Here is a 25,965-nt window from a genome sequence, read left to right on the forward strand (position 1 = left end):
GGGAGGAGATGGAAAGTGGAAGCACACTTTGTTTCTCACGGAAGCACACTCACAACCGTCTGTGCCAAGCAGCCAGGGCCATCTGAAAAGCATTTGAAACTGGCTTTTTTAGCTTACATGCTCTTCTTCAGCCAAGTGTCAGGAGACCACTCTTCTGAGTCACCAGCCTGAATAGTGGGATAATCTGCTGCAGCTGCCTCTCTCATGGGAAAGGGAACAAGCAGCATGGATACCTTCATGTCAGCTCAGCTGCCACCTGCAGCCATTCCCATGGGCAAACAGACCTTGGCCGGGACAGGGGGTGGCAGTTGCAATGGCATAAAGGCATGAAAGTTGTTCATCGTGGTCCCAACTATTTTGCCTGGGGTAAAATCTTCAGGCTGAATGTAGTTAAAACTGATCAGGCTAAAATTCTCAAAAGTGGCTAATGACTTTTTGTGCTTTCCCTGAGAAACCTTAGGAGGGCCCAGTTTGAAATCATCTGCTGAAAATATGGTCTGCTTAAGGGCTGCAGGTTGGAAACTCAAAACCAGAGACGGTCAGATCTTATTTGTTGTTTACTCTGCCTTTTAAATTAGAAGGGCTTTTCCAGGCTTTCCCCAAACCAGAATTCAGCTGTCTCCCCCCTCAGTAGCAATCAGACAGGTCTGTTATGCTCATCTGATACTACTGAGCATCATAGAGGGACCTAAACAAATGCGTCTTCAAAACCTAATGCTGTAAAACATGTTTTGCCAGCTACATCACCTCAGATGTCGCATCTACATCAGTGAAGCCACACTTACACCTCAGGAAGCTGCAAGTCAGGGCTTAACACATATTACAGTGATGCCTTTTCATGGACTGATCCTTCGTTTCTTGTTTAGGGAAGATACAACAGATAGCACAAGTGGGTCCTTTTTCTCCATGGGCTTACACTTGTACAAAATAAATAAAACTGGCAAGGTCAGTGGGGTTAATGAGGTAACTTCAACTTCACGCTGCAACATCTTTCTTTTGCCTCCCCCAAACATATCAAGAGACTATAAAAAGAAGCCAGAGCTGCTAACAAACAAACTCAACTTCAAATTTTAACAAGAAAAAGGTGAAAGTAATCAAACACAAAGCCCAGAAGCATGTCGATTTATCTCTGAGCACACTGAGGTGTTGGATTTGCTATTTCCTTTTGCCTGCGGTCCACAACTGAGGCTGCACGTTTGTGCTCAGCGCTTATGGTTCCTGTAGTGAATACATCTGTACAGCAATGGGCTTCTTGCCAATTAGCTTTTAACTCCAGCTCACATTTTCTGGATAGATTAGATACCAAACCCGTTTTGCAGAAGACACAACATCCTTCACATTGCATCAATGAATGAGCATCTGTTACTATAGTGCCTGGGTGTTATTTCCTAGATGACCAGGGAACTGCCAAGTGAGCTCACCCACCCAGGCCATTTAATTTTCAACATCCTTTTTTTTAAAAGGCAGGAAGCTGGCAAATGAAAAGAAATGCCAGCAGAGCTCAAAGCCTCCCTGTCACCTCAGGGCCCAATCCTGTAAAATACCAATATTTCCCATGAAAGGTTGAGTGCTCTCATGCTTTGTTAAGATTTTTTTGACAGCTGGGAGAGCCTCAGCAGCCCGCAGAGCTGCTTTCCTTACAGAGGAAAGGGGGACGTCCACTGCTCATCTACTGAAGCTTTTCTACTTTGGTTCAGATTTTTTTTTTTAAACAGATGTACAAACTCTATCTTCCACAGTTCCTTTAATGCACAGCTTTTTTGCACCAAGCTAAGTCCAATAAAACTCCACTATCTACAAATAGTGTTTCTGCTGCTCAGCTGTCTAGAGACTGCTCTCAGGACTGGTCTTCCTTGTCTGCAGAGAGTAAAAATGGGAGTACCAAAGTCCTAAATGAACAAAGGTGTGAACATCTGAAAAAGCAGCAACAGCCTCAAAACTGTCAACAAAACAGATAATTCTCACACCACCCAGCACGGCCCCTCCTCTCACATACAGTGTGAGAGTCTATTTGCAGGACTACAGGGAATGCCTGGATAGCTGAGGAAAAAAATTCAATACAAAGCTTGAAAGGGAAGAAGCTGCCTGGCTCTAGAGAAAAAAAAAAAAGCTACTTCTCAATTTACTGATAATCTGACACCACGGCTGGGATCCATCTCACTCGCCTTTCTCTTCAGGAAATACCTTGCCTAATACATGTTAGAATCACATTTGCTTATTTCCCCACCAATGTAACCCGTTTTTGGCACCTGGTTATTCTGAGTAGGTTTCATCTCACCTGACTTAAGACATGTGCAATACAGAGTTATTCACCTTGGGCTCCCCTTGTAGTTAAAGTGAACAGAAAGAGGGACTTTTAGGGAGAGAGATTATTCTGACCCATTTTAGATCTCTAAGATGAAATAAATCCTGCCCACACTGGCCATAATGACTAGACCTCCGTTGCTTTAAAGACTGTTGAGAGTAATGAGCTCCAATGTAGATTATCTACATTAAAAGAGATAAATTCCCACCATGTCAAACTGGCAACCTGTCCAAATTGTCCTGCCTGTGTAGCAGCTATTTCCAAAACACCATCTCATGGTTTTCCAAGTGAATTTGTGCTTGGGTCCTAATGGTATCAGTCTTAATAGTTTTATTTACAGCCTTAATAAATAATTTGCAGCAGTGGTGCTTTGCAACAAATATCCTGGCAATCTACAAAAGGCTTGAAGTCTGTTGATCATCTGCTCATCTTTCCTGGGTGTTATTTGAACTGGATGTTAAACCCTTCTGGGAACTACCTTCGGACCGTAAGAACAGCCCTCCACAAGTAGCTATACAGAAGACGAGGTTAGATGCAAACAGATAGCAACCAGTGGGAGAAAACGCAGTCTCAAGATGGTAAGACTCACACCGAGTCATTTTAAAAACATCATTTTCTAGCCACCGGACATTGTCAGATATTCAAACGTCAAAAGAAACCAACTTAAAAAATGTCCCTACAAGAAAAGAAAATTCATATCAAACCCAAGATTTAGGTATTTGCCTCCAGCCAGCTCTGGAGAGTAAGTCTCACCAGAAGTCATGAACCTCTCTTATGCAGCACTAGACACACGTTGCTGTGGGAGTTATGCCATCGTCTTCCCACCCTGCCTCAGGATGCTGGGTCTGGGTTTCTCACTGCAGACTGCATATGGCGTAAATCAATGACAGCAAACTCTAACAACATTCAGAAGGAAACAAGAGCGTGAATCACATACAAAAGTTATAAAGTACTCACCAGGTCGCCTGTCCCAGGTTTTTCCATAATAACTGGGGGGAGCAGTAACCCTGCAGGAGAAGTAGGGTCTGGGTTGAGTGCCCCGGTGCCTCCTCCTATCAGGGAAACCACACCATTGCAATCCACTGAGCTGTTCCTTTTGCCCGTCTGGGTGTAGTTGGGAGTAGTAGGGTGAGAACTATGGCTCACTTGACTTTGCACGCTCGGACGCCTCCCAGATCTTGGAATTAAGAGAGAGCCCCGGTGGCTTTCATTTTCCCCAGCAGTGCTGATCTCATCATCGGCAAAATCTGTTTCGGAGCCAGTGTCTCTGCCACGGAGTCGGAAACTGAATATGCTTCCGTGGCTGGTTCTGCGCTTCACCAAGTTTGCACTGGGACCATAACTAATGTCAAGGAGAGTCTAGAAACCCCCGGAAAGGAAAAAGGGGAAAGAGAAACAACATTTTGCAACACGTTTTCAGGAGCGAGGAAGGTCTGGGGAGAGCAGTAAGTTCCATTTTAAATCAAGTGCTTCAGAGAAAGACTTAATTACACGTATTCAACCTTCACAAAGTTAAGAGGTTGAATAGTCATTCCTAGCCATTAGGTATTTGTTTAATACTTGACAGTTAAAGATGTACTGAAATAGGAAGGGTCAAGGTGGCATTCACCTCGTAGCGTGATACTTCCTTTGCTTCTACTCCCTGCCCCCCCCATCTGATAAGTGCCAAAGGACTTGGGAAGGCAGCACAAGGAGTGGAAGACAGGAGCAGGGAAGGGGATCCAGCTCCAGTTTACCGCATTATCACACATCTTCATAACAGCTAGGGAAGGAACGTTGCAGTGGGAGAAGAAGAGATAAAGAAATAGGGCAGGAAATGAACTGCAGGGGAAATGAGAAGAAGAAGGAAGAAGAAGAAGCAGAATACGACGGACGAAGGTGATAAAGGAAAAAAAAAAACCAAGAGCAAGAAGAGGGATATGGTTTATTAGTTTGTAGAATGATTATCCCAATGCACGTGGCTGCTTTAAGGGGCAGGTAACCTCAGTACACAGCAGTCTCCCTCACACCCAAATATAAGCCTTGACGATCCACTCTGACATCAGCTAGTGAGAGTGCAACTCTGACAGAGCATCAGCAAGACGTAGCCAAGCACTAAACACACCTAAACCCTGGCAGAGTAAAAAGGATGTTCAGAAAATGCATAAGGAATTAAAGTCTATCCCCTTCCCTCATATCTGAAGAGGAAATTATCGGAATAAAAGCATTTAGGCAGAACATACTTTTGATTTTATGGCCCGTACAGAATTTTCAGCTTCTTCAGAACTTTCTCATGAGCCAAGTATATATGAAGAGAGGTCAGATCTCCACAGCATCCACAAACGAGACAAACCAAATGCAGCCTGATTTCATTTCGCACTGTAGCTCACACCACTGAGTTACGTAATGATGTTATTTTGTGACACCGGTACAAGGAAGAGTACAAAACCCAGGCCCCTTCTAACTAAAAACAACCCATTTGGATTGCTACCGAATTTCAACTGGTCAAAAATCCGTGCCTGGGTTTCCATGGCACAGTCATTGAGACTGATTTCTGATGGCAACACACTTCCAGCTGCTCAGATTGCATCTGAATGATGACTCAGCCTTACTCCCTCCAACCATGCCAGACACAGCCTTGCAGAGAAGATTTACTATAAGCTTTGAAATGTGTCTCCCATGTTTCTCATGCATATGACATCCAGGGGCGAAATGTGAAAACAAGAAATATTAATCTAAGAAACAAACTGGCAATGCACAGCTCCAATCCACGGTCATTCTGGTACGTGGTGTCTTGAAACCTACCCAGAATGAAGCTAAAGAGCAATTCCAGCTTTAACAAAGGTGTAATTTGTAACGGGACCCACTCAAGCAATGAGACAACAGCAAAAACTATTAGATTAAAAAATGCATGCCATTTACAGAAATCCAGCTCTGTGTAAATTTTGTGAGCTGGGGAGTCATTAATTGGTCACATTTACTTACATCACTTACATGTTTTCTTTGAGCTTTTTATGGCTGCCAAATATCCCTAAATTCACTGACAACAAAATATAAAAAGGCTTAGCCCATTACATAGCTATTCAAAAAACCAAAATAAACTGATTTAAACTTTGCCCTCAGTTAAGCAAAGACAAATTATGTGAAGCTGTTTATGATCATTTGATACATACAGCATGTGCAAATTCATGTTCATGCATGTCAGTAACATTTATATAAAACCCTATTTAACAACAGCCTCACTATTTTTTTTCCCTGCAATAGAATGTAGAAACAAGTGCCACAAAGTTTTGACTTGAAGGCAACTAGAAAAGGAATACAAAAATGTTAATAACGTCTTTGTATAGCGTTTAAAAAGCCCTCAGAGACAAGTTTCCTCCTTTTCTCCTCCTCTCTTTTCTTTTTAAGCTTTGCAGGTTTCTTCTAAGAATTTTTTTATCTCTAGAGGGGATAGGATAGATATAATCAGATGAATGAAATTAAAGTAAGAAAATAAACCAGACTGTGCGTAATCTTGAAGCAGAAAAAAAAATAAAAAAAAATTGAAACAAAATAGATTCGTAAGAATGTTTAATGGGCGTTTTTAATTCATTTTGAAAATAAAGTGGTAATATGTTTCCTTCCACTGTTCTAACACAGACTGTCTGCAGGTCAGTTATGATATTGAATATCTGATTCTTCTTTACAGCTCAAAGTTTCAGCTTTAATTACCTATTCAAAGCCTGGCCTATCCAGCAAAGTGCAGTGTGAAATAAGTAACGTTTCAGACCGTGGCTTACCATTCTCCTCTGACCATCATCGTAGTCACACTTGGGATTCCTTTGGTCTTCCCCATACTCTTCTGCCCCCAAAGATTTCTTTTTCTTTCGCCTGTTTCGTCTTTCCTTGGCATTTTTTGATGCTAAAGGTGACATTTCCAATGAACTAAGTGACATTGAATCAATTCCTTTAGCAGCAAGTGCCTAAAAGAGAAGATGGTAGAAGGTATAAAATTTATTATTCGAATTAAGGATCTCAGTGAGAACTAATAATTACTCTGCTCAGCAATTATTTTTCATTTTAAGTTTTAAGGTTGTATAGGAGATAAATTAAAAATGTCAGTGGTCATTAATCACAAAACTCTCTCACATGGCTGGAACCAGCCTTAACCTGTTTCTAACCTCTACAGTTAGCCATAGGAAAATAAACAACAAGTGAGACGGGTTCCTAGTACAAATGCACACATGCAGGTCTGCCACCCAGATCCTATGACGGAGCATTAGGAATGGCTGCATAAAATAATGTGATTTTTGTAGAGCTCACACACAAGTTCCTTTGCCATTTCATGAGCGGAACAGCCTGTGTGCACACACCTGCAGGTGTACACTGTGCACACATCTCTGGAGTAACACTTCTGGTGCCAGTCAAAAAAAATCTCAAGCTGGGGAACCTCAGATTAAGCCCCCCCTGGACTTCAGCCGCTTGAACCTGGAGGGCTGGACAGGAGGGCAGCCAAGCTGGCTGCTGGGATATTTCCTCCCCTATCACAGAGGGATGCTAGGAACAGCAGGCAATTCAGCCGGCACGTTTTTGTAAACACTTATCCCAAGCAGCAACACAGGCAGCTATGGTGAGAGATGCAAAGAGCAAACCGTGGGCTTAACTGGAGATAAGGTGGACTTCGCTTTGCCGTGTGCTTCAGTGCTGTGCGGGCTATCTGGTGGCATCGCTGCAGGAGCTGACTGATAACAGACCAACTCCTAGAAACCCAGCAGAAGCTGAATGCGAAAGCCTGAGCACAAAAAAACACAGCCTGGGAAGCAAATGAGCAGCCAGGAGAAAGAATCAATAGGTGCAGGGAGGAAGCCGCAGCCCACGCCAGCGCGTTGGGTCCCCATCCCTGGTGCAGGCAGGAGGAGCAAGGGGGCTCTGAGCACAAAGCACGAGGTCAGGTTTGGAGGTGCCGGCATCTCAGTGGTAGCCACATCAGTGGCCCAGAGACAAGCCCATTTGCAGAGCCCGCAGCTGAAATACATAAAGTGAGTGAATTACAAAGGAAAAAAAAAGCCTCTCCAGGTTCCCAAGAACAGGAGAAACGGATGAATCCTCAGTGCTATTGTCTGTAAGCCACTACAATCAAACAGGCAATCAGCTCTCCGCAGCAAAATACTCCCTTCCTCCCACAGGCATCAGTCCAAGGAAAGTGAAGGCACTTAACAGTCGTGTAAAGAATCAATCATGTATTTCAAGGAGCAGCGGTAGCTCTATCAAGCTGAGAGCACAACAAAACTTAATTCCTGTGGGAAATACCTTTCACGAGCAAGCTGCTTAGAGCAGAGAGGAGGGCTCAGACGCCGGTCTAGGCTGGTTTTTTTTTTTTCTTTTTCGAGTCAATTGATTTAATTGCTAGGCTGAAGTGCTTTCTCTTCATAAAGATTCAGCAAGTCTTTTGGTGTTAAGTTCAGGTTTAGGAATGTGTTAGACAAATTGTGTAAATTGACTGATAGTCCCCAAGCAGGCCTATCAATTATATTTGAGCTCTCTTTATACTGCACAGTGTAAAAGCTAGTCTAAAGAGTTTCAGTTTTCCTTTCCGATTGCCGTCATATTTTATTGATCTAGAAAATATTGTAGTTTGTACTACTGAGCGTGCTGTACTCTTACTGCAGAATAAGCTAATTTTCAGTTTCTTAGCATTTTCTTACCTATTTCTTAGGTTGAAATGCTTCTGCCCTGCGTACCTTTTTCAGTCGTTGAAAAAGGATTTGGACCAAATTGTTTCTCAGAGCATGGATGATGTCCCTGTGTCCTGTCTATCTACCTTTTCTGTGGAAGTGTCCTGCCCCTCAGGCATTGCAAGCCATAACTCACTGTGATATCTCCCAGGGCAGGGAAGGAGTTTGGGACCAGGCATGTCTGGCAAGGACGGGTGGTGGCTGAAGGGTGGAAGAAAAGCTTAGCTCTCACAAGCCCTGACATGGGGAGTACTCAGTCCTATCTCCAGACTATCCTATCTCAAGTCCTATCTCTAGGACTCTCGCCTCAAGGCAAGAACTTAGTGGTATGGTGAGAAAGTCAAAACCAAGAACTTGATAAAGGCTTGGGGAGCAAGATTAAAACTGAGTAGCTCTGACTGGGGTGAGACACCTGAGAAGGACATCTGAAAGCTACATGGTGTAGCAGACCACTCAATCCACTTTCCTGAGCCTCTTCTTCCAGATGTCTAATTTGAGATGGTGCGGGCTGCTCTGCAGAATTACTGAGCTTCACTAATGAACACAATGGACCCCAATTACTCTACTCCTAAGTTTCCTTTCCATAAAATTGGGATAATTCTCCAGGAGTACTGCAAATACAAATGAGTATTTTTGAAGCACACAGAGTCTGAGCAGTGACAAGAGGCACTGAAAAACCTCTGAGGATGTTAGTCATTTTGTCTTAGAAGCAGGCTTTGAATGCCTGAGTCGGGAAGTCTGCTCGAGCTGGCCTAAGGCTACAGAACAAATGATGAGAAAGTGAAGAGCTGCTCTTGAGTCATGCACTGTCCACCCTTTGTACTGAGCAGGGCACAGGAAAAATGAGACGTCGTCGGCTGAAGAAAAGACTATGTTATAAAGCATATAGATAAATGGGAACAATTTAGGTTTTCACGAGCAACCTTCATTTTGACACATTCTGACTTTCACGACTTAATGTTCCTTTTTTGTGTACATACAGGCTTAACTGAAATCAAAGCCTTCAAAAGGAAATTCTTAAGTGTCTTTAATTATAGCTGGGGCTACCAAAGTTGACTGTTATTAGGAAGAGCTCAGCTGGAGTCAAACCACATGAAAATTTATATAAAATAGGTATGAGTTGGAGCTCAGTTTGCTCCCTTAGGTTATGGCAGAACGTTACTCTGTTCAAAGTGCCTGTATATGGACTAAATTGCATTTACCTATTACTTAAACCATCAAAGAGGATCTTTAAAAGGACTTAAATGATGTATAAGCCTTTACTAGCACTTTGTCAAGGGTGAATTGCATTTTCTATTTTCTTTCCAAGGATTTAAATGGGTTTTGGATTAGGCCCTGAAACCATATGTACCCAAAAGAAAATTATGTATATTAGTTTATATTGTGTATCAAGGATTTATTTCTCTGAACTACAGTGCTACATGTTATTTCAGACTAATTTTCTTATTGTCTTCTTGTTCACAGCACCTAAAATGTTCTCTTCAGCTGTTTAATAAAGGCTTTCTACCCCACACAAACCACAGGCAAATTAACTAGTGCTATTAAGGCTGTATGGCTACATCCACCATTCGGCCTCCCTGTTTTGTTTAAGCTTATGACATAACATTGAATCCATATCCTTTGCATAATTTGCAAAGCCTAACCTCAAGACCTGCCTGTTTACTTTATCAGTAATGAAGTCGTATGTGCTTTGACAGTGAGGAAACGAACGTGAGCTAAAGTGATGGTGGAAGAAGGTTCAGCTGGGGCTATGCCTGAGCTGCCAAAATAGCTGTTCTGTGCTCAGATGCAGATGTCGTTATACCATCATTAAAATGTCTTATATGCCAATCAATATAAATTTCTCTGCTGGCATAAGTGGTACAGTTAAACCAATACAACTCTGGATAGGTAAACCCTAAATGGCCATTATCCTAGTAGGAAGAGCCATCCTTTTTCTTTGGAAAAGATTGTAATAAATCTGTCCAGGACAATAAACATTAAGCTGCTTTCAAACAAACTCTTACTTCAGTTATCACATGAATGCAAAATAAGGAGAATGTGAATCTCAAAGTACCATCTGTTCAAGTTACCCAAGGCTAATCATGTCACATAGTTTACTGACCTCCTGCTCTTTCTTTAACATCTCCATGGCTTCCCGAAACTTTCTTTCCTTCTCCTCTGTTTCAGCGATAGTGGCTTGGTTCTGCTCTTCATACGCCATGGCCACAACAGCCAGAATCAGGTTGACCAGATAAAATGAGCCCAGAAAGATGACCAGCATAAAAAAAAGCATGTAGATCTTCCCAGCAGATCTGAGAGTCTGTAAGCATGAAAGTAAAATCACTAACACTTGTTTACAATGTTTTTTAAAAGAAAAGAAAAAAATATTTTTTTTAAAAACTTAGATTTACAATATAATTGAATTCAGCCTTTGTTACTAGCCCAGACAGAATCCTTCTGATGACAAACGACAACCACATGCAAAGAAATAACCTTCTCACCAATAAATTTTTATACCTTATTCAAAAATGGTGTGCCTTGCAGTAGAATTCATTTTTAAAAGAAAAGTGCTTTCCTCCTTTACCAAATATCTCTGCTGGGTTTTTTTGAGAATAGATAATCTTATAATCAGCTGCGGTGAAAGCTTCCCCCACATAGCTCAATCTATTTTTGTCCAGTGCATAGAATCTTTCCAAGCGGGATTCATGTTGTATCCCTTCAGATGTCTACAGTCTAGGTCCTTTACAGTCAGTGGGGAGAAAAAGATACTTTTAGGGTGCGACTCATCTGAATGTTATCTGAACTCTTCTGCCTCAGGATAAGAAGAACCAAACCTTGGGCGCTGTTGACTGTATTGCCTGGTTCTCCATCAGATTCATAGGCATAACTGGAGTTTAGGGTAACAGGCTGGGATTATATTACAGATATGTCCCATGGTCAATGACTTGATGCTAGTGATAGAAACCACTGTGTGATATTATAAGGTCAAATAATAAAAGGGAGTGATGTTCATCCTTATTTGCCATGACAGTTTCAGCCTTCCAGAGTTGTACACGCAGCTCTGTGCCAAGTAAGCAAATATAGTTGTTTAAAGAATCTTCAATTTAATTGTTTTACATTTTCCTAAAATGAAATTGTATAACTGGCTGCATGTGAAACTGAAATCCCCAGTACCTTTAAAGATGTCTACCTCAGTACCTTCAGAGTAGTATCTGTCAGCACTAACTCCCTTGATTTCCTTACGAGTATGCTTCGGTTTTGGCAATTTGGAGATGCAGAAGTAAATCTTCAGTGGCTTCGTGGACAGAGTATAGAATTCAGTACCAAACTATCACATGCAGTTCTTCAGAGTTTGCATACATTTCAGGAAATGCATGCTAAAATGAGCATTTACTAGCAGACCACCTTGCACCCATGACTGTAAGTTGACTGTAAGTTGTCCATGATGAAAAGTTTGCAGCAGGGAGAGCTGAAAGGTACCAGGTAGTCTTGCCATCCGGTGAATTTGTGTTCATTGTCATGCCTTGCAAAAATAGATATGCCAAGTACACATGTGCTTCTTTAGTCCTTTTTTGAGCTGGCCTCAAAAGATTAGTTCATGTTACGCCAATGAAAAAAAGTCATTAAGTGGTGAAGTGGTGATCTTTCTTAAGTGGTGAACTTCATTTAGATTCAGGTGAATTACCCATTCAAAGTGTCTTTCTCTCAGCGTCAATTTTCCCCCCTTTCCCCAAACACCCAGCCTAATGTCTTCTGGTATCATCACTCCTAAGAAATGAAATTAATTGTAACAGTTGATGGTCCTTGTCCACAACACACAGAGGACAGTTTACCTTATCACCAGCAATTCTTTCTTGTCTTTAATTATTGGATATATAATTGTAACAAGATGATGTGTTTATTTTCTATTTTTTAACAGTAATAAAACAATCTCATACCTGTTGATAAAGACGTTCCCAATAATCTTGAGTCATAAGACGGAACAAAGAGAGAAAGGCCCAGCCAAAAGTATCAAAGCTTGTGTAACCATGGTCAGGATTTTCGCCAGCTTTCAGACATATATATCCCTCAGGGCATGTGCTGCGAAACATGAAAGACAATACATGAAATGCATCATAGATGGCCTCAGCATGGAGAAACTGATTTCCAAGGGACATATAGAATGCTTTTGGTTAAGGGCACAGATCCTCAATGGTAAATTCCTTCACTGGGTGAAAACACAGGAAACAGGTGGACGCTGACTTCACAATACCAAAGATCTTTGCAATCTTATTTTTCCCTTCAAAGGATAAACTGGAAAATGGTAACCATAGCTCGAGCTGCAATGGCAAATGAGCACCTAGCATTTCAGATGTTTGGAATAGATGGGAATTAGGTGCCTAAGCAGGACTTCAGTGCTTAAATATGATTTCTGTTGGCACTTGTTCCTAAATAAGGATCATAATCGTGGTGTCTCCTGTTATAGTTGTGGGTAATACTGTGATGATGAACCTGCTTTTCTGGATACAGTCTGACACTGTTGGGATGACATCAGCATGTGCCATCTGGGCACCTTCCCTATTTCTTATTATGCTTGACCTTGAACTCACCCCCTGCAAGGACTAAATCTTTGATCTAAGAAACCCAGCCCTTTGTTCTGCTCACTGCCATAGTCTGGGGTCATGACATTTTTTCTGTTTCTGCCAGGAAAATATTTTCCTTGTGTGTCTTGCAGATTCACATATTAAATGGCATGCAAATAGCATGAATTTCACTGGCTCTCGTTAAACTTTGAGACTCTTTACAAGTAATTTTCTAGCCCCATATGCCCGAAGAGAAAAAGAATGCTCTCAGTGGTACTATGTAAATACTGAATTGCATCATCAAGTGAAACACAAGGCAGAAGAGATGCCGGGTCAAGGAGACACCCTCTCTCCCAGAATGGTGCAATATGACTAGTCAAAAGACCCCACACCTCTTGCATATCACAAGCTGCTTTCCGAACATAAGATACGCCCCATCAGAAACTGAAGACATAGAGCAATATGCAAAGGCTTACTGCTATAGGTATCATAGGAAGAGAATATGAGATCAAGGACGTTGCCAGTGTCCTGGAGCCCTACAGTATTTGGGAATTTGTTAGGTGGGAATCATCTAACTATCTGGAGAAGCAGATCTCGGCAGAACTTGCAGTAATGCCAGCTCTCTCTGTTCTCCTTATGCTTCAGACTGGGATGAACCTAGTACGATTCGGTGCAAATTCTAGCTGACACAACTAGGGGTGGTTGGAACAAGAGGGATTGTGAAAGCACTTTGTCAAGTATCAGAGACATTGAGAGAGACCAGCTTCCAGGCAATGTTTTGATAACAGAGCAATACCTTCTGTCCTGGGCAGATGGTGAGATTGATGTTCTGCCTGTCAGATGGAGGAATCAAGGTTTTCTGAACTGCCTTCGGATAGGATGATCAGTGTAATATCCAGCCATTTTAGGCACATCACCAGTCATGTAGAGTGTGTCCAATGTGTACAGCTTTTAACTTTTTTTTCCCCCCCAGCAAAAACCCATAAAGTGTTTCAATCACTGCTATTTTTTTACCAAAGCAGAATATTGCCACAAATTGAAATGCAAAGAAGTAATATAAATAAAAGTAATTTTTAAAATGCCACCCAAAAAAGAAATTGACTCTTGAGAAAGCAGAGTATGTCTCAGTATGAAAATCAAGGATGGGGGTTTTTTAGATATCAATTTTATACTGATATAAATCAAATCTCTACAGCATAGGACAGCAACTATATTACATGTCGAGATGAGAATACATTGCTATAGGTTTTGAAGTTACACAAATCTATGGTGTCAGCCATCAACATTAGACATTCAACAACACTTTAAGAAGCTTAATTTAGTATCATTAGTCAAACACAAATTTTTGAGTAAGTCTGCTTTGAACGCTGAAAAAAGGAGTGCTGAAGCATTGCAAAATTTGTGCATATCCTTGTTTGCAGTAGTCTTCAGAAAAAGCAATAAAAAATGAAAAAGCACAGCTGATGTTTAATGAATTAAATGTAACACACAAGTGAGAATATAATAAGTGATTCTGTCACCTTAGGCAGAGCCAAGTTAGTTTATATCAGTTGAGAATTTAGATAATAGTAACTATATCTCACAAAGAAAGAAAAAGAGAGACACTTCTATTTTTTTTCTCTGCTAGCCCAGAAATGCCTCCTTCTAGATTGTTCCTACTTTGACTACCTATTGTTTTCTGGTAAGAGCCACATTTGAATAAAAATTACAGTAACATTACTGAGTTAGAAGAGCATAAAATGCAGAAATCTCAGCTTTTTTCCCCTAAAATATAGAGATGCACACTGAATCTCTTTTGTATAACCATGTCCTTTTTTGAGGTAGCCTTTTCACTAAATCTCTGTCCCAAAGGCAGCATCTTCTGTCACTCTCTGCCATAGGGACATGAGATTTCTGCCTATCATCTGCTGCTGCAGACAGCCTTCAGTGCCTGTGACGTGCTGCTGACACTGTTCAAGAGCTCTGAGAAATGGATCCTCTGGGTTCCTGAGAAGGCAACCCTTTCCGCTCACTTGCACTAAGACATCATGTCCAGACAGGACAAGAAAATTTTTGTAAGGCTCATTCCTCTTGTCATGAGAAAATGACTGCACTCACACACTGTGCTTGGCTGGAAACCGAGTGATCATGTCCAGAGGTGGACAGACTTTTCTTAGTCTTCCACGAAAGACCAATCCCAAGTGGCTCCATTGAGCTGGTCTCATCGTTCATCTCATTTTAATGTTGTTACTAATGGCTAAAACATCTGAATACAGCTGTGAGAAACTTGATGGTGATTACTTTAATGGTGAACTTAAGCCTAGGCAGGGCAGTCGGTTGGAAATTAGGTTTCACCTAGAACAAGTTGCTTAAAACCTTAGGCAAAATGGAAATTTTGCCATTAATTTCAATATGAAAGAGAGAGAGACTTTCCTTTTAATCTCTTCACCATTTTGAACAAGAGAGTCTGAAAGAAAGGAGATATTAAAAGCATTGCGCTTCGATGTACTTCCATAGGAACCTCTCGGCACCACGAGATTAGAGGCCACAAAGTCACTCTTAGGTTCATGGCCAACGTTGTTTCCCGGGGAAGCTCTGTTTTGATGCAGAAGAACATTAGAGCAACCACTCGAAGTACTTTATCACAACTGCTTGGAAAGCCCTAGGACATGGAGATGCAAATCTTCTGACTGTGAAAGTGACCAATGGCACCTCAGACAAATATTTTCTGTTTATAATACAGTTAGTGTTTTTTCATGTTTCATTGTGTCTTTATGTGTGTCTAAAACCTTTTCCACTCAGCAGTAGATTGCTGGTGTGAAAAGATCTGTCTGACTCCACAGTGAGTGTACACGGTTCTCTAATATTATGTTCAGCTGTAAGAGCATTCAGATGAGGTGTCTTCAGCATGAAAAGCATGAACTCCAGCCCAAAAATGCTATTAATGTTAGCTCATATCATTCTTATAGAGACTAGACACTTGAGACAAAATATCCTACTTTTCAACTCCTTATTCTTGCTCACCCTCTTTCGTAGCTGCCAGAAGCGATAACCCATGGGGTATGGGAACGCGTTAAAAACCCTGAGAGGAAAACAAAATGCTGCTTTCCAGAAAAAGACTCTACAGAAAGTTAGGTGTAAGACTCTCACATGAGAATATTATTCTGCAACTGACACCATCTCCTCTGAGGATTTTTTTAAGGAGTCTCAAGATTTTGCTGAAGCGTCTTCGATGTATAATACTAAGCCTTCCCCTTCGGATTTTTTAGCAAACTTTTTAGCTTCTTTTACCTCGGGGAAGCATTTCACAGGATTGCACTCTTCTCTAATGTACAGGGATGAGCAACAACAACAAGCTACATAAATATAACATCCTCCACAGGAGCCTCACAGGATGCTGTTCAATTGATCACAATAAAATTAGTGTCATTGATTCAGAAAAGTTAAAAGCATCAGTCTACCTACCTATCCATCAGGCTGTAATCACCATTGTAAGCTGGCATTGGTACAGGAAATTAAAGAACATAAGGAACAGCTTTGTTTTAAATAACACAGATTGGGAATGCCAGAGAGTTGTAGCTGAGGGGCATAATTACAAAATGCTCTGGCTCAAGAGTTTGATCTAGGCAAGCCAAGTAACCTGCTGATCCAGGCTGTAGTGGCCAATAGGGTTGTGCAATAAAAGAAGATTTGTAAAACCACCATGTGCTAGATTGTAACATTCAAACCCTGAAAATACAGGAAGGTTGTCCATGTGTCACCGGGAGTTAGCATCAGACAGCTGCTAATGTTAGCTATGACATATGTAAGGTAAGGTAAGCACTTTCATTTGGTTTAGGTTGCAAAGGCACACTATGGCTTGCTACACCAAATTGCTTACGAAAGAAGCGATAATGGGAGATAAAGTGCATGCCACAGACACAGCAAAAATTAAAAAAACAAAACCATATTGTGGTAAGGGCCCCGTAGTGTTTCTGCTTAGTCACAGCTTAAGCCCAAGAATGCAGAAATCAAGCTGAAACGTTTATAGGTGATGTCTTTGACACACGGCTAATTCCAGGGGAATGGAAACCACCCTGGTGAGCACGGTGGGGTTTCAAAGCCTGGGAGTAAGAGCTGGAAGGACAGACAGTGCCCATGGCCTCCAAGGCTTGTTGATGTGCACAGTAGAGTCCTACTCGACCTGCCTCTTTGTGCTGAAGTCCTCAGACCACAAAGGAGAGGCTTAGATCTCCTTTAGGTCACCTGCCTGAGTGCTTTTCTCTGCACTTTTCATGTTTTCTCACTTCCCTTGGCTTTGAGGGAGAAGACCAGCACCAAACAAGGAGTGCATACTGTGCAGTGGTTGGGGGGGGAACAGGTAAAGATTCTTAGATTAATATTTGCTCCTACCTGACAAGATGAAATTTCCCATTCTGAAACAGGGCAATTTTTTTTTTTTTTAACGGATATTGTAAAGGGGACTGGGCATGTAGGAGAAAGGGGCTGAAAGGCAGCAGCACCCCAGCCAAAGCCAGCCGTTGCTGTCAGCGGGTGCTCGGTCTGCCTGAAAGACACAGGTCGCTCTCCTTCCCCTGCTCTTTCTTGTTTTGTTATATTAAAGACTAATCATCGTTAGAGGGTCTGACTTACAATTACCAATTAATTACCATTTAAGAGCCAACATCTGACTCGCAGAGGCACACTTCACGTCGGATAGGTCTGACTAGGAGCCTCCAGCAGCTTTCACTCCAGGCATCTAAGGGGTCAGAGAGAATTTGAAGGGCATTTTTTAAAGCGAGGGGTGCCAATGGTCTGAAAGGAAGGAAGTGCAAGCAAATCCAACCAAACGTCACAGAAAAAAAAAAATAAAAAAAAGAAGAGCTCAGAATAAAGAGCAACATCGACCAGACATTGGAACTGGAAGGGCAAAGGGAAGGAGGTGCCCATGAGCAGGCTTGCTCACAGGCTCAGAGCACCCGCTGACCTGTGCACGCCACTGACTTGCATCCACAAAAAAAGTTTCAGACTTCCCCGCTGGCTACTTGTTCAGGCAGATGGAAAACCACTGGTTTCAGCCCGAGACATCAGACTCCTCTATGCACATATGCAAGCAGCGAGAGGAAGAACTGCCTCTGCTACAATGTGGCTGTTTCAGACTTCATGCTGCAGCAAGGCAAGGAAACTCTCATTTCTTCTCACTCAGTCCAGTGGCCAGACACTGGATCTTCTGCCTAACCCATCAAACAAAATATAGGGCAACAGTTTATCATCATAAACATAATGATAGATTACTGCTTAACGAAGGCTGTAGCCCATAGTCACTCTGCTTCTCTCATGTGGCTGATGAGCTTATTACAGCTTTGACTAAGAGGTAATATTACCCATCCTTAAGAATTTAGCGGATTTGAATTTAATCCCTACTGCTGCTGTTTAACCAGAGACATGATCTTCCAAATACACAACTGATCCCTAGGAGTGGGGACTGTTATTGTTGCCCCTAAGCCTGTGTAATACATACAGTTATGCCCATGGCCCCTGCAGCATCTTTCAGGTGATATACTTGCTTTCTGCTTTTCCTCATACTCAAGTGAGAGGCTTTCTCACCATGAGCAAACCATCCTCATTCGTGTGTCACTGTAACCAACACAGAATAGATGGAAAAGGTTATGCGACTTACATCAGAATCTAGTTAAATTCATTTAAGGTATGCTGTACAGCCTGAAGGTTTGTAATAATTCATTAATTCATTATAATTCATAATAATAAATCATAATAATCCATTAATATTACTTACTAATCTGGGGTGTAACTACATTATTAGCTCTGGTAGTTTAAACAACACACTTCATTCTTTCCAAAACACCTTCGCTTTGGTGACATTTGAAGAAGTCACATTTGGGAACTGTATCCCCCCTTTCCTCACTCCACCAGCCTTTCCAGCCTTTCCCACCCATTAGCCAGCTGTGCCCCATCAGACTGAATTTGACGAGTGTTAGGAACACACCAGTCCCACTAGGCACATGCCAAAGCTCGCCAGGAGTCCGTTCCCTGTGATGTGATGTGATTCATGCAGCAAGTCAAACACACGCTGCCAGACCACGACCTGCCTGACAAAGAGGGCTGGTCCAGAGATCACCTGCAACTCGTTGTTTCTCCTGACCTTACCCATTCCTGTCGCTCCCCAGGAGTACATATATGTAACTAAGACACCTGAGCACCATCTTCACCCCAACCCATCCATGGACTGCGCCTCTGAAATGCAAACCCTCCAAGCTAAGGGGGCTCTTCTCACCCTACTTGTCCAGCATCCAACATGACATGGCCTGAATCTGGGACCTTCTTATATTAAGAAAACAAGTAACAACAACAACAACAACAACAACAACAATAATAATAATAATAATACAGATTTAAGTTCAGGCAGCTCAGAGCTGCAGCAGTCCTAATTGCTAGCAGCAGAATAAAAGAACTGACTGGGTGCATTATTCTTTGGTGCAATTCCCCAGTTTTCAGTGCAGCTGGGGTGGTGCTACTGGGCACGTTTGCTTGTAGCCAGGGAACGAAGAGCTGTGGGAGAGCATGCTGTTTGACATGTTCTTCTGGCAGACATACGCATCGTTCCAGGCTCTCTGCCTGCCAAGGGCTGGGCGAGAGCTGCAGCGCTGGGCTGTGCAAGGCAAAGTAATGTTGGTGGAAGCGTCTGATAGCAGCGCTGCTCCTCAGTACGGTGCATGTTTCTTCTCTACCCTTGAGGGGTTTGATAAGCTTTTGCAAGGGACTTTAAATCACCATGTGGAGGATGCATAAAGGCAAAGGAATGTTACTATAGCTCAGAGAGTTCAAAGTGCTGCATCACTCTACATGCCGTAATGAGTATGCTGACTGTATGGTGGCATGGAGAACCTACCATAAAAGTGTTGCTTTCGGTATTCATGGTGACTATGAAAACAGGCATCTGATGCAATTTTATGTGTTGGTATTAATTACCTTAGCAAAATACCACAACACAAAAGGAAACAAAGTTTTTTTCTGATGATACTTTAGAAAGAGTTAGGACTCACGCAAAATCTTTGAGGAGTGCTACACCACATGGTCCTTCCTTCATCCCTTATATGCAATAAGCTCAGTGACAGCAGAATTGACCTAACCATATAGAAACTTGCCCCATGCTGTACATTATTTTAATGTACCTTGTTAAGAAAAATCAAGGTCATAGTGAGGATAAAGGTAGCTAAAGTTTCTATAGCAACAGTTACTAGGATGCAGTTGCCAAAGGTGCTTTCTTGTTGCATCCTGAAGTAGCTTTACTGGCTGCTTTTCCTTCCTATTCACTAGTCTTTTTGGTAATATCAGTACAGACATGATGCAAATATGCTTTCATTGTCAGTATGATCTTGTAGACTATTTCTGCCCACGAAGTGAATATACAGGACATGTCATGTGAAAGGGAAAAAAAAAATTAAGCAGTCTGACCTTGAGATCCAAAGGGGACACAATTGACTTAAAACAAGCAGACTTTTCTGAAAAACCAGCTCCCTGTTGTAGTTGCAAGTGAAAAAGGGAAAAAAAACCAAAGATAAGTTTCTCTTTTTTTTCTGCTTGTTTACCTTGTACATTGATAGCATCTTATCTGTTTCTCTTTCTCCTAATGGACAAATTTCCTTGCTGTTTCTATTGCTCTTCCAAACCTTCAGGCAGAAGAGGAAGAAAAAAACAGCAGTGTATGCACAGCAGAGAAATGTCCCTGTGAAATTACAACAGGATAAAAGTGGAAATGCTTTAGAACTGAAATGTATCTTCCTTTTTTGTGGACAGATAATTCCAAGCTGCTGCAGCCCCCGTAAGTCTTTACTCTGTGGGAAGCATGGGACTCTGCAATACTGGTCATTTCATCAAAATGAACAGTTAATAGTCACGGAGAAGGAGCAAGCTGTAATTGCATGGGCGGCATGAAGCAGGTTGGCGTGGCCTGACATGAAACGGTTCCCACAGCCCACTTGCTGGGAGATTTGGTCTGGTGATTGCAACAGGTCAGTGCCTGGTCGAGGCACCACTGATGTGCTCTAGCAGGATGTCTCATTGGATCTGAAGGTGGGATCAGGACTGCATCTCCTCCTGACTACAGTGCCCTTGGAGGCTGGCTCCCTTGCTTCTTGCCTGGTGTTGGCCATGTCTCATTGCCTGGGGCCAGGCACAGAGGTCCTGGGTTTGTCCTTGCTGTAGGTCCCTGAGACGCCCTAAAGCATTGCGTCCTTCCCTTTGGCACCATCACCATAAATACTCATCTGTGGATATGTGGTGATTTTGCCCTCAAGGGCCACTTTCACACGGTAGGGTAGGTGCCTTCAAAAGGCCCGTGATGCCTGATTATAGGCAGTGTATGGTGCTACCTGCTGTCACTTGCTCTTCTACCGCCCTTACAAAGCATAGTCCACTTGGTGCTAAGACTGGATTTCACAAAGGCTACAGCAGCTTTCAGCTTCTGCTCCTAGCTAAGATCAGGTACAATTTGACCATTGTTCCTTATCTTTACTGGACCTTCCTCAGGGCTAAAACAAGGTGTTCAAAATTGGATAAGCTACTACACTGGGAATTAAACTGAAAAGCAAATTTATAGAATTTGTAATGCCTTCGAAAATCAGGCTATCTGAGCTTTCTCCATTTATTTTAAGCAAATCAAATAAAAGAAGCTGAAATTGCAAAGAGAACCAACTTGGATAAATCCCAGTGCAGCCACATCCAAAAGAACAACCAAATCTAACCCTGAAACACATCTAGAAACATGAATAATTCTGCAAATACACTATATTTTTTTTGTTAAAAGAGCCTTGCTGTCAGCACTGCTTCCAGTGTTTGACCAATCTATGACACACATCTCAGAGCAGAGGATTTTTCCATTAACATAGTGCTCTGAATGTGCCTGTTGTGAAACACCGAGCACACGTCACTAGCGTTCACTTTGAACTAAAGAACATCTTTGATCACAATCATTTGATTTTCTCTCTACTCCAAACATTACTTCTTGTTTCCATTGGACTCTTTGTTCCTTGTAAACACAAAGCAAATTCTTGCAGTACATCAAGGGGAAAAACGCAGCTGGATAAACAAAATGAAAAACAACACAAAAGTTCTATTTGATTAAATGAAGAAAAATCAAATTTCAGGCATTGTGAAGAAAGTTTCTGAGGCGTCACATGGGAAACCCACAGACAGGTTAGTCCTTGTGCAACCAAGAAAAATGCCATCTTCCTAATATTCTTACCATGTCTCTGCAACGTGATTTTTAAAGTAGCTCCTTGAGGTTGCTTGAGTATACCTAAAACCTAAATAAATGTTTTTTTCTCTTCCAGCTGCCAGTTAAAGTACTAGAGACATGTTTGCTGCTCCTGAGTGACATACATCTATTCAAATCCCTTCTGAACTAGAATCAATATTAGCTAGATTCATTACCTCCTGCTTTATTGGCAGTTTGGGTGCTTGTTCAGAAAACAGTCCCTCCTAGTAATGTAATAAAGCCCCCACCTTGGAGATAATTAGGTTGTCTGAGATGTAGCATCCACTGATGATCATTTCCCTGCTGATTTTGGCCTGCTGCTCCAGCTCAGGTTGCAGTCTCCATCACTACACACTCTTACATCAGACCATCTGAGTCTCATCACCTAATAATTGCCATAGTAGATTTATTTAGATTTTTTTTTTTTTTTTACTCTTCTATAATAACAGCAACCAGCCAAACCTCAGAGTGTCATTAACATGCTTTTAAAAATGCACTAAAATGGCTTTGTCAATTACCTCAAGATTTAATATCCCGGCCACACACAGATATCCCTCACTCTAACAACAAATGCCTCCCGGAGTGCACACATGACACCACCCTTCCTCACATTTCCTTTGGGTCCTCAGTGTACCCCAGAGGCTAATAGATTCGAGCGCCAAATTGGGAGTAGAAGCACACTCAGAAAATGCTGTGAACATTCAGACACGGCCTTGCCAACTGTCTTTCCCCACCCCTCTTCCTGATGCCTTCATGGGTTCCCATCTTAAGCATCCTCACTTGTCATTAATTTCATTACTAATAGATGGGGGAACCACAATCTGATGCATCCACTCACTCTTAACTCACTTCCCCCGATCCTGTGGCGCAACCCATCCCAAAAGGTCCCACGCATTCAGATTTTGTGTTTTACTATTGAACGCACTTGCTCTTGGCTTTGACCATTGAAGAATAAGAGAAAACAAATCCCACTCTGTTAGGTATGTCAGGCTGTAAATGATGGTCTCTCTATCCTAACAGGTGGGAATATATGACTTTGCAAGTCCCCTGAGGCCTTAGGATCATCTTTCTAATTACCTTCATGTCTTTAAACAACGGGATGACTGGCAGGAACTCTGTGCAAAGTATAGCAGATGAGACAATATTTGCTAGTCCTGAGCTAAAAAAAACAGTGTAAGTAGGAATATTTATTCCCCATTTTTAGGCATTTAAAACCAAACCTTACCCAGTGGTATTAAATACTTAACTAAAACAAGAAGAGGCTGAAGAAGAAAGAACTGGTGCACAAAGGGAAAGTGGGTTTCCCTTAATGGCACAAGCACTGATAGTTTTGATGTATTTATCAAAACAAGCACAAGGACTCTAGGTGTGGAGGCAGCATTTTCACCTTCTTGTACATGAGAGCTGGAAGTTCTCCCCTGGCTGTTTCAGGCTGTGACTCTCTCGTGGGCATAGTGCCTCCATTAGAGGCTTTCTCCAATCCTGGCTTTTTGCTGACACATTGCAATTTATTGACTTTCTAGGAAGGAAATAAGGGTGGTTTTGCTAATATGCCTTGCTAGAACCCAACCCTTAAATCATACAAGCTACTAATATATAGATACTCCATGGATATTGGATTGGTATTTACATTCCCACTATTTGGACAATTCCAAAGCAGTACTCCCTAAACTGTACCTCACGAGCTACCTATGATCTAATCAACCCTTTTGACATTGCTCGTGACCTTAGCAGCCTGCCGCCACCACGATTCAGATCACCAGGGAGAACAACGAATAACACTTCATGGTGAACATTTTTTGCTCAAGATTGTTGTCTATTGGTTAGCAAAGGCAGAAGTCCACCAGCATAGGTAGATTGCCAAATCCTGGGATCCCCGGGAAACATCCCAGTAGTCTTGGAGTCCAGCCTAAGCCTGGATAAATGCAATGTATTACAATCTACAAAGCAATTAATGAATGCTGACATTGTACCTTCTGTGGAACAAACAAAGAGGAAAGCATGGCCCTCTGCCCAAGGAGCTTACAGTTTAAATGAGACTGGCAATACAGATCAGACACACAAGACATGCAGAGGGAAGGGTGACACTTCAGCTTTCCCTTTGTTTTATGTAAATATAGATATAGACAGTGGCAGCAGAAAGTAAAGCATCCCTCTCCAGGACCCCCATGGCTTTTCTCATCCTCCTGTCCATAAGCAAGTTTAGATTTTATCTTCCCTTCATCTTCCTGCTGTCTCCCTGTGCACACGTGCCTCTTTTCACATTAAGTTCTTCCTAATTTAAACCCTAATTTTTTTCAGTCTTCCACATTTAGTTCTATCAACTCAAAACATGTCCCTCCAAAAGTAGATCATCTCACCTCTTCCCCTCACTTGACCTAGGTCATCCACCTCCTTGTTTCAAATATTCTTACATATTTAGATCAAAATCTCATCCATGCCACCACTCTAAGGTCTTTTCTTCCTTTTCTACAACTCCTAACAACCTACAATCTTTGCATGCCTTATGATCTCCTCTGCCTACACAAGATCCCATCTCTCTCCATCCCATCTGAACCCTTCCATTTCCATCAAGATCATGAGATCCTGTCAAATAAAATCACACCCTCAGACAATGTGCTTAGACCCCGACTGTGCAATCTGTTGATTTGTTTATTTTTCTTTGCCAAAAGCCAAGAATTCATCATCAGCCTAAATCCCTCCAGCTTTTCTGTTTTCATTCCTCTTTCATTTCCTTTAAAATACTCTCCACTCAACCAAAGTGTTACTTAGTTTTCACTATTTCTTCTATTGAGAAATTTAAACGTATTGAAAAAGAACTGTAATAAGGCCCCTGAAGATTTCAGACCTAAGTGACACACACAAACTTCTCTTCCCTGCAGTTCAGAAAATTGTATTACTATGCGCAATATTGTCATTATCCTCTCTCCTATTACAATTGGCACAAGGAAGTTGAAATATCTACTTCATGCTGGTGAGAAGTGGACAGAACTGAAGGAAAATGTAGGGAAAAAAACCCCAAACCCACAACACAAACAAACCAGAAGTGAAGATACTTTTAAAGCACTTACCCAGCATCAGTGCTATTGCCGCACAGTAACACATCTTCTGTACCATTTTTTATGAAATAGTTCACTGCAACAGAAATAGAGAAATGGCTTTTTAACAAGTACATTCTGGGAATGACAACATTCACAAATATCATCCACCAACCAGCATATTCAATTGGGACAGTAATTGAGAGATGAATGGCACGCTTTTGCTTTGTTTTGCTAATTTTAACTTTTATGAATTGTAAAAACAAATCTATTTTTTCAAAGCTCTTTAAGCACTTGCTGTTTGTATCCCAAATCTAACCAGCTTAATAAGGTGGCAGCAGGGCTGGGGGCAATGTTTGTAGGAAACATCATCTAGCCATGTCCCTGGCTGTTCTAACCGAGAACATTGTTACTGAATTCGGTATAGCACTATGTAGTGAAACCAAGCCATAAGCTTGCCCATAACTTCTAGACTCTACACTGATGAGATACATATTAACTGAAGTTTGTGATAGAAATTCCTGACTCATAGGTTAAAAATGCAACCGGCTATAAGTCAAAATGTAATAATACTAACAAAGCAGCCCACTCCCCCAATCTGGTGGATTCCCCTCGGCATAGAAAACATACAGTATAAAGCAAAAGAAACAGAAAAATGCACGCTGTTAAAGATCAGGCAAACAAGGAAGTATTCATAAAGATAAATATTTATCAGCGCAGTCATCTGTAATGGCAATGGAGAGAGACAGACAATTCTCGAGGGAGACTCAGAGGAGCAAGCTAAATTTAAGTGCTCTGGATCATTCCCTGGTTGACTATCAATGAGGCTTAAGGAAATTAGCATCCCCCAGGCTAATGAGAGCCTCTGTGTACACACTCCCTCTTCTATCCCCAGCCAACAAAGTCTAACATTCAGAGAAACAGAATGGGAGGCCAACTTCTTCTCAAAAGGATAAGCGAAATCAGTTTTCCAGAGAGAGCTTGAAGAAAAAAAGTGTTCTAAGGAGCATCTCTAAAACCTGAATGGCGGCATGGAAGAACAGATAAAAGCATTGATCTAGAAACATAATAAATGCAAAACAGAGGCCAGCAGCTGACTGATGGAGGGTAGATGCACCAAGTGTGCTTTGCTGCAGCAGAGAGGACGGGA

At 41.8% G+C, this 25,965-nt stretch overlaps 1 protein-coding gene across 4 annotated transcripts in view; it reads right to left on the reverse strand.

Moving 5' to 3' along the window:
- The window catches only part of SCN5A (sodium voltage-gated channel alpha subunit 5), a 176,231-nt gene that overhangs the window by 111,144 nt on the left and 39,122 nt on the right, over positions 1-25,965 (reverse strand). For 3 of the 4 annotated variants that reach the window (XM_076331980.1, XM_076331978.1, XM_076331979.1), the window contains exons 7-11: positions 24,849-24,912; positions 11,919-12,060; positions 10,103-10,300; positions 6,064-6,246; positions 3,263-3,664 (exon numbers count right to left, since the gene is read on the reverse strand). In XM_076331980.1, the coding sequence (XP_076188095.1) occupies positions 3,263-3,664; positions 6,064-6,246; positions 10,103-10,300; positions 11,919-12,060; positions 24,849-24,912 (989 nt within the window). Of the gene's footprint in view, positions 1-3,262; positions 3,665-6,063; positions 6,247-10,102; positions 10,301-11,918; positions 12,061-24,848; positions 24,913-25,965 lie in introns of those variants that run through there. The other variant, XM_076331981.1, reaches the window with a different exon arrangement.

The sequence above is a fragment of the Aptenodytes patagonicus genome, chromosome 2 (assembly GCF_965638725.1).
Source record: "Aptenodytes patagonicus chromosome 2, bAptPat1.pri.cur, whole genome shotgun sequence".
NCBI lineage: Eukaryota > Metazoa > Chordata > Aves > Sphenisciformes > Spheniscidae > Aptenodytes > Aptenodytes patagonicus.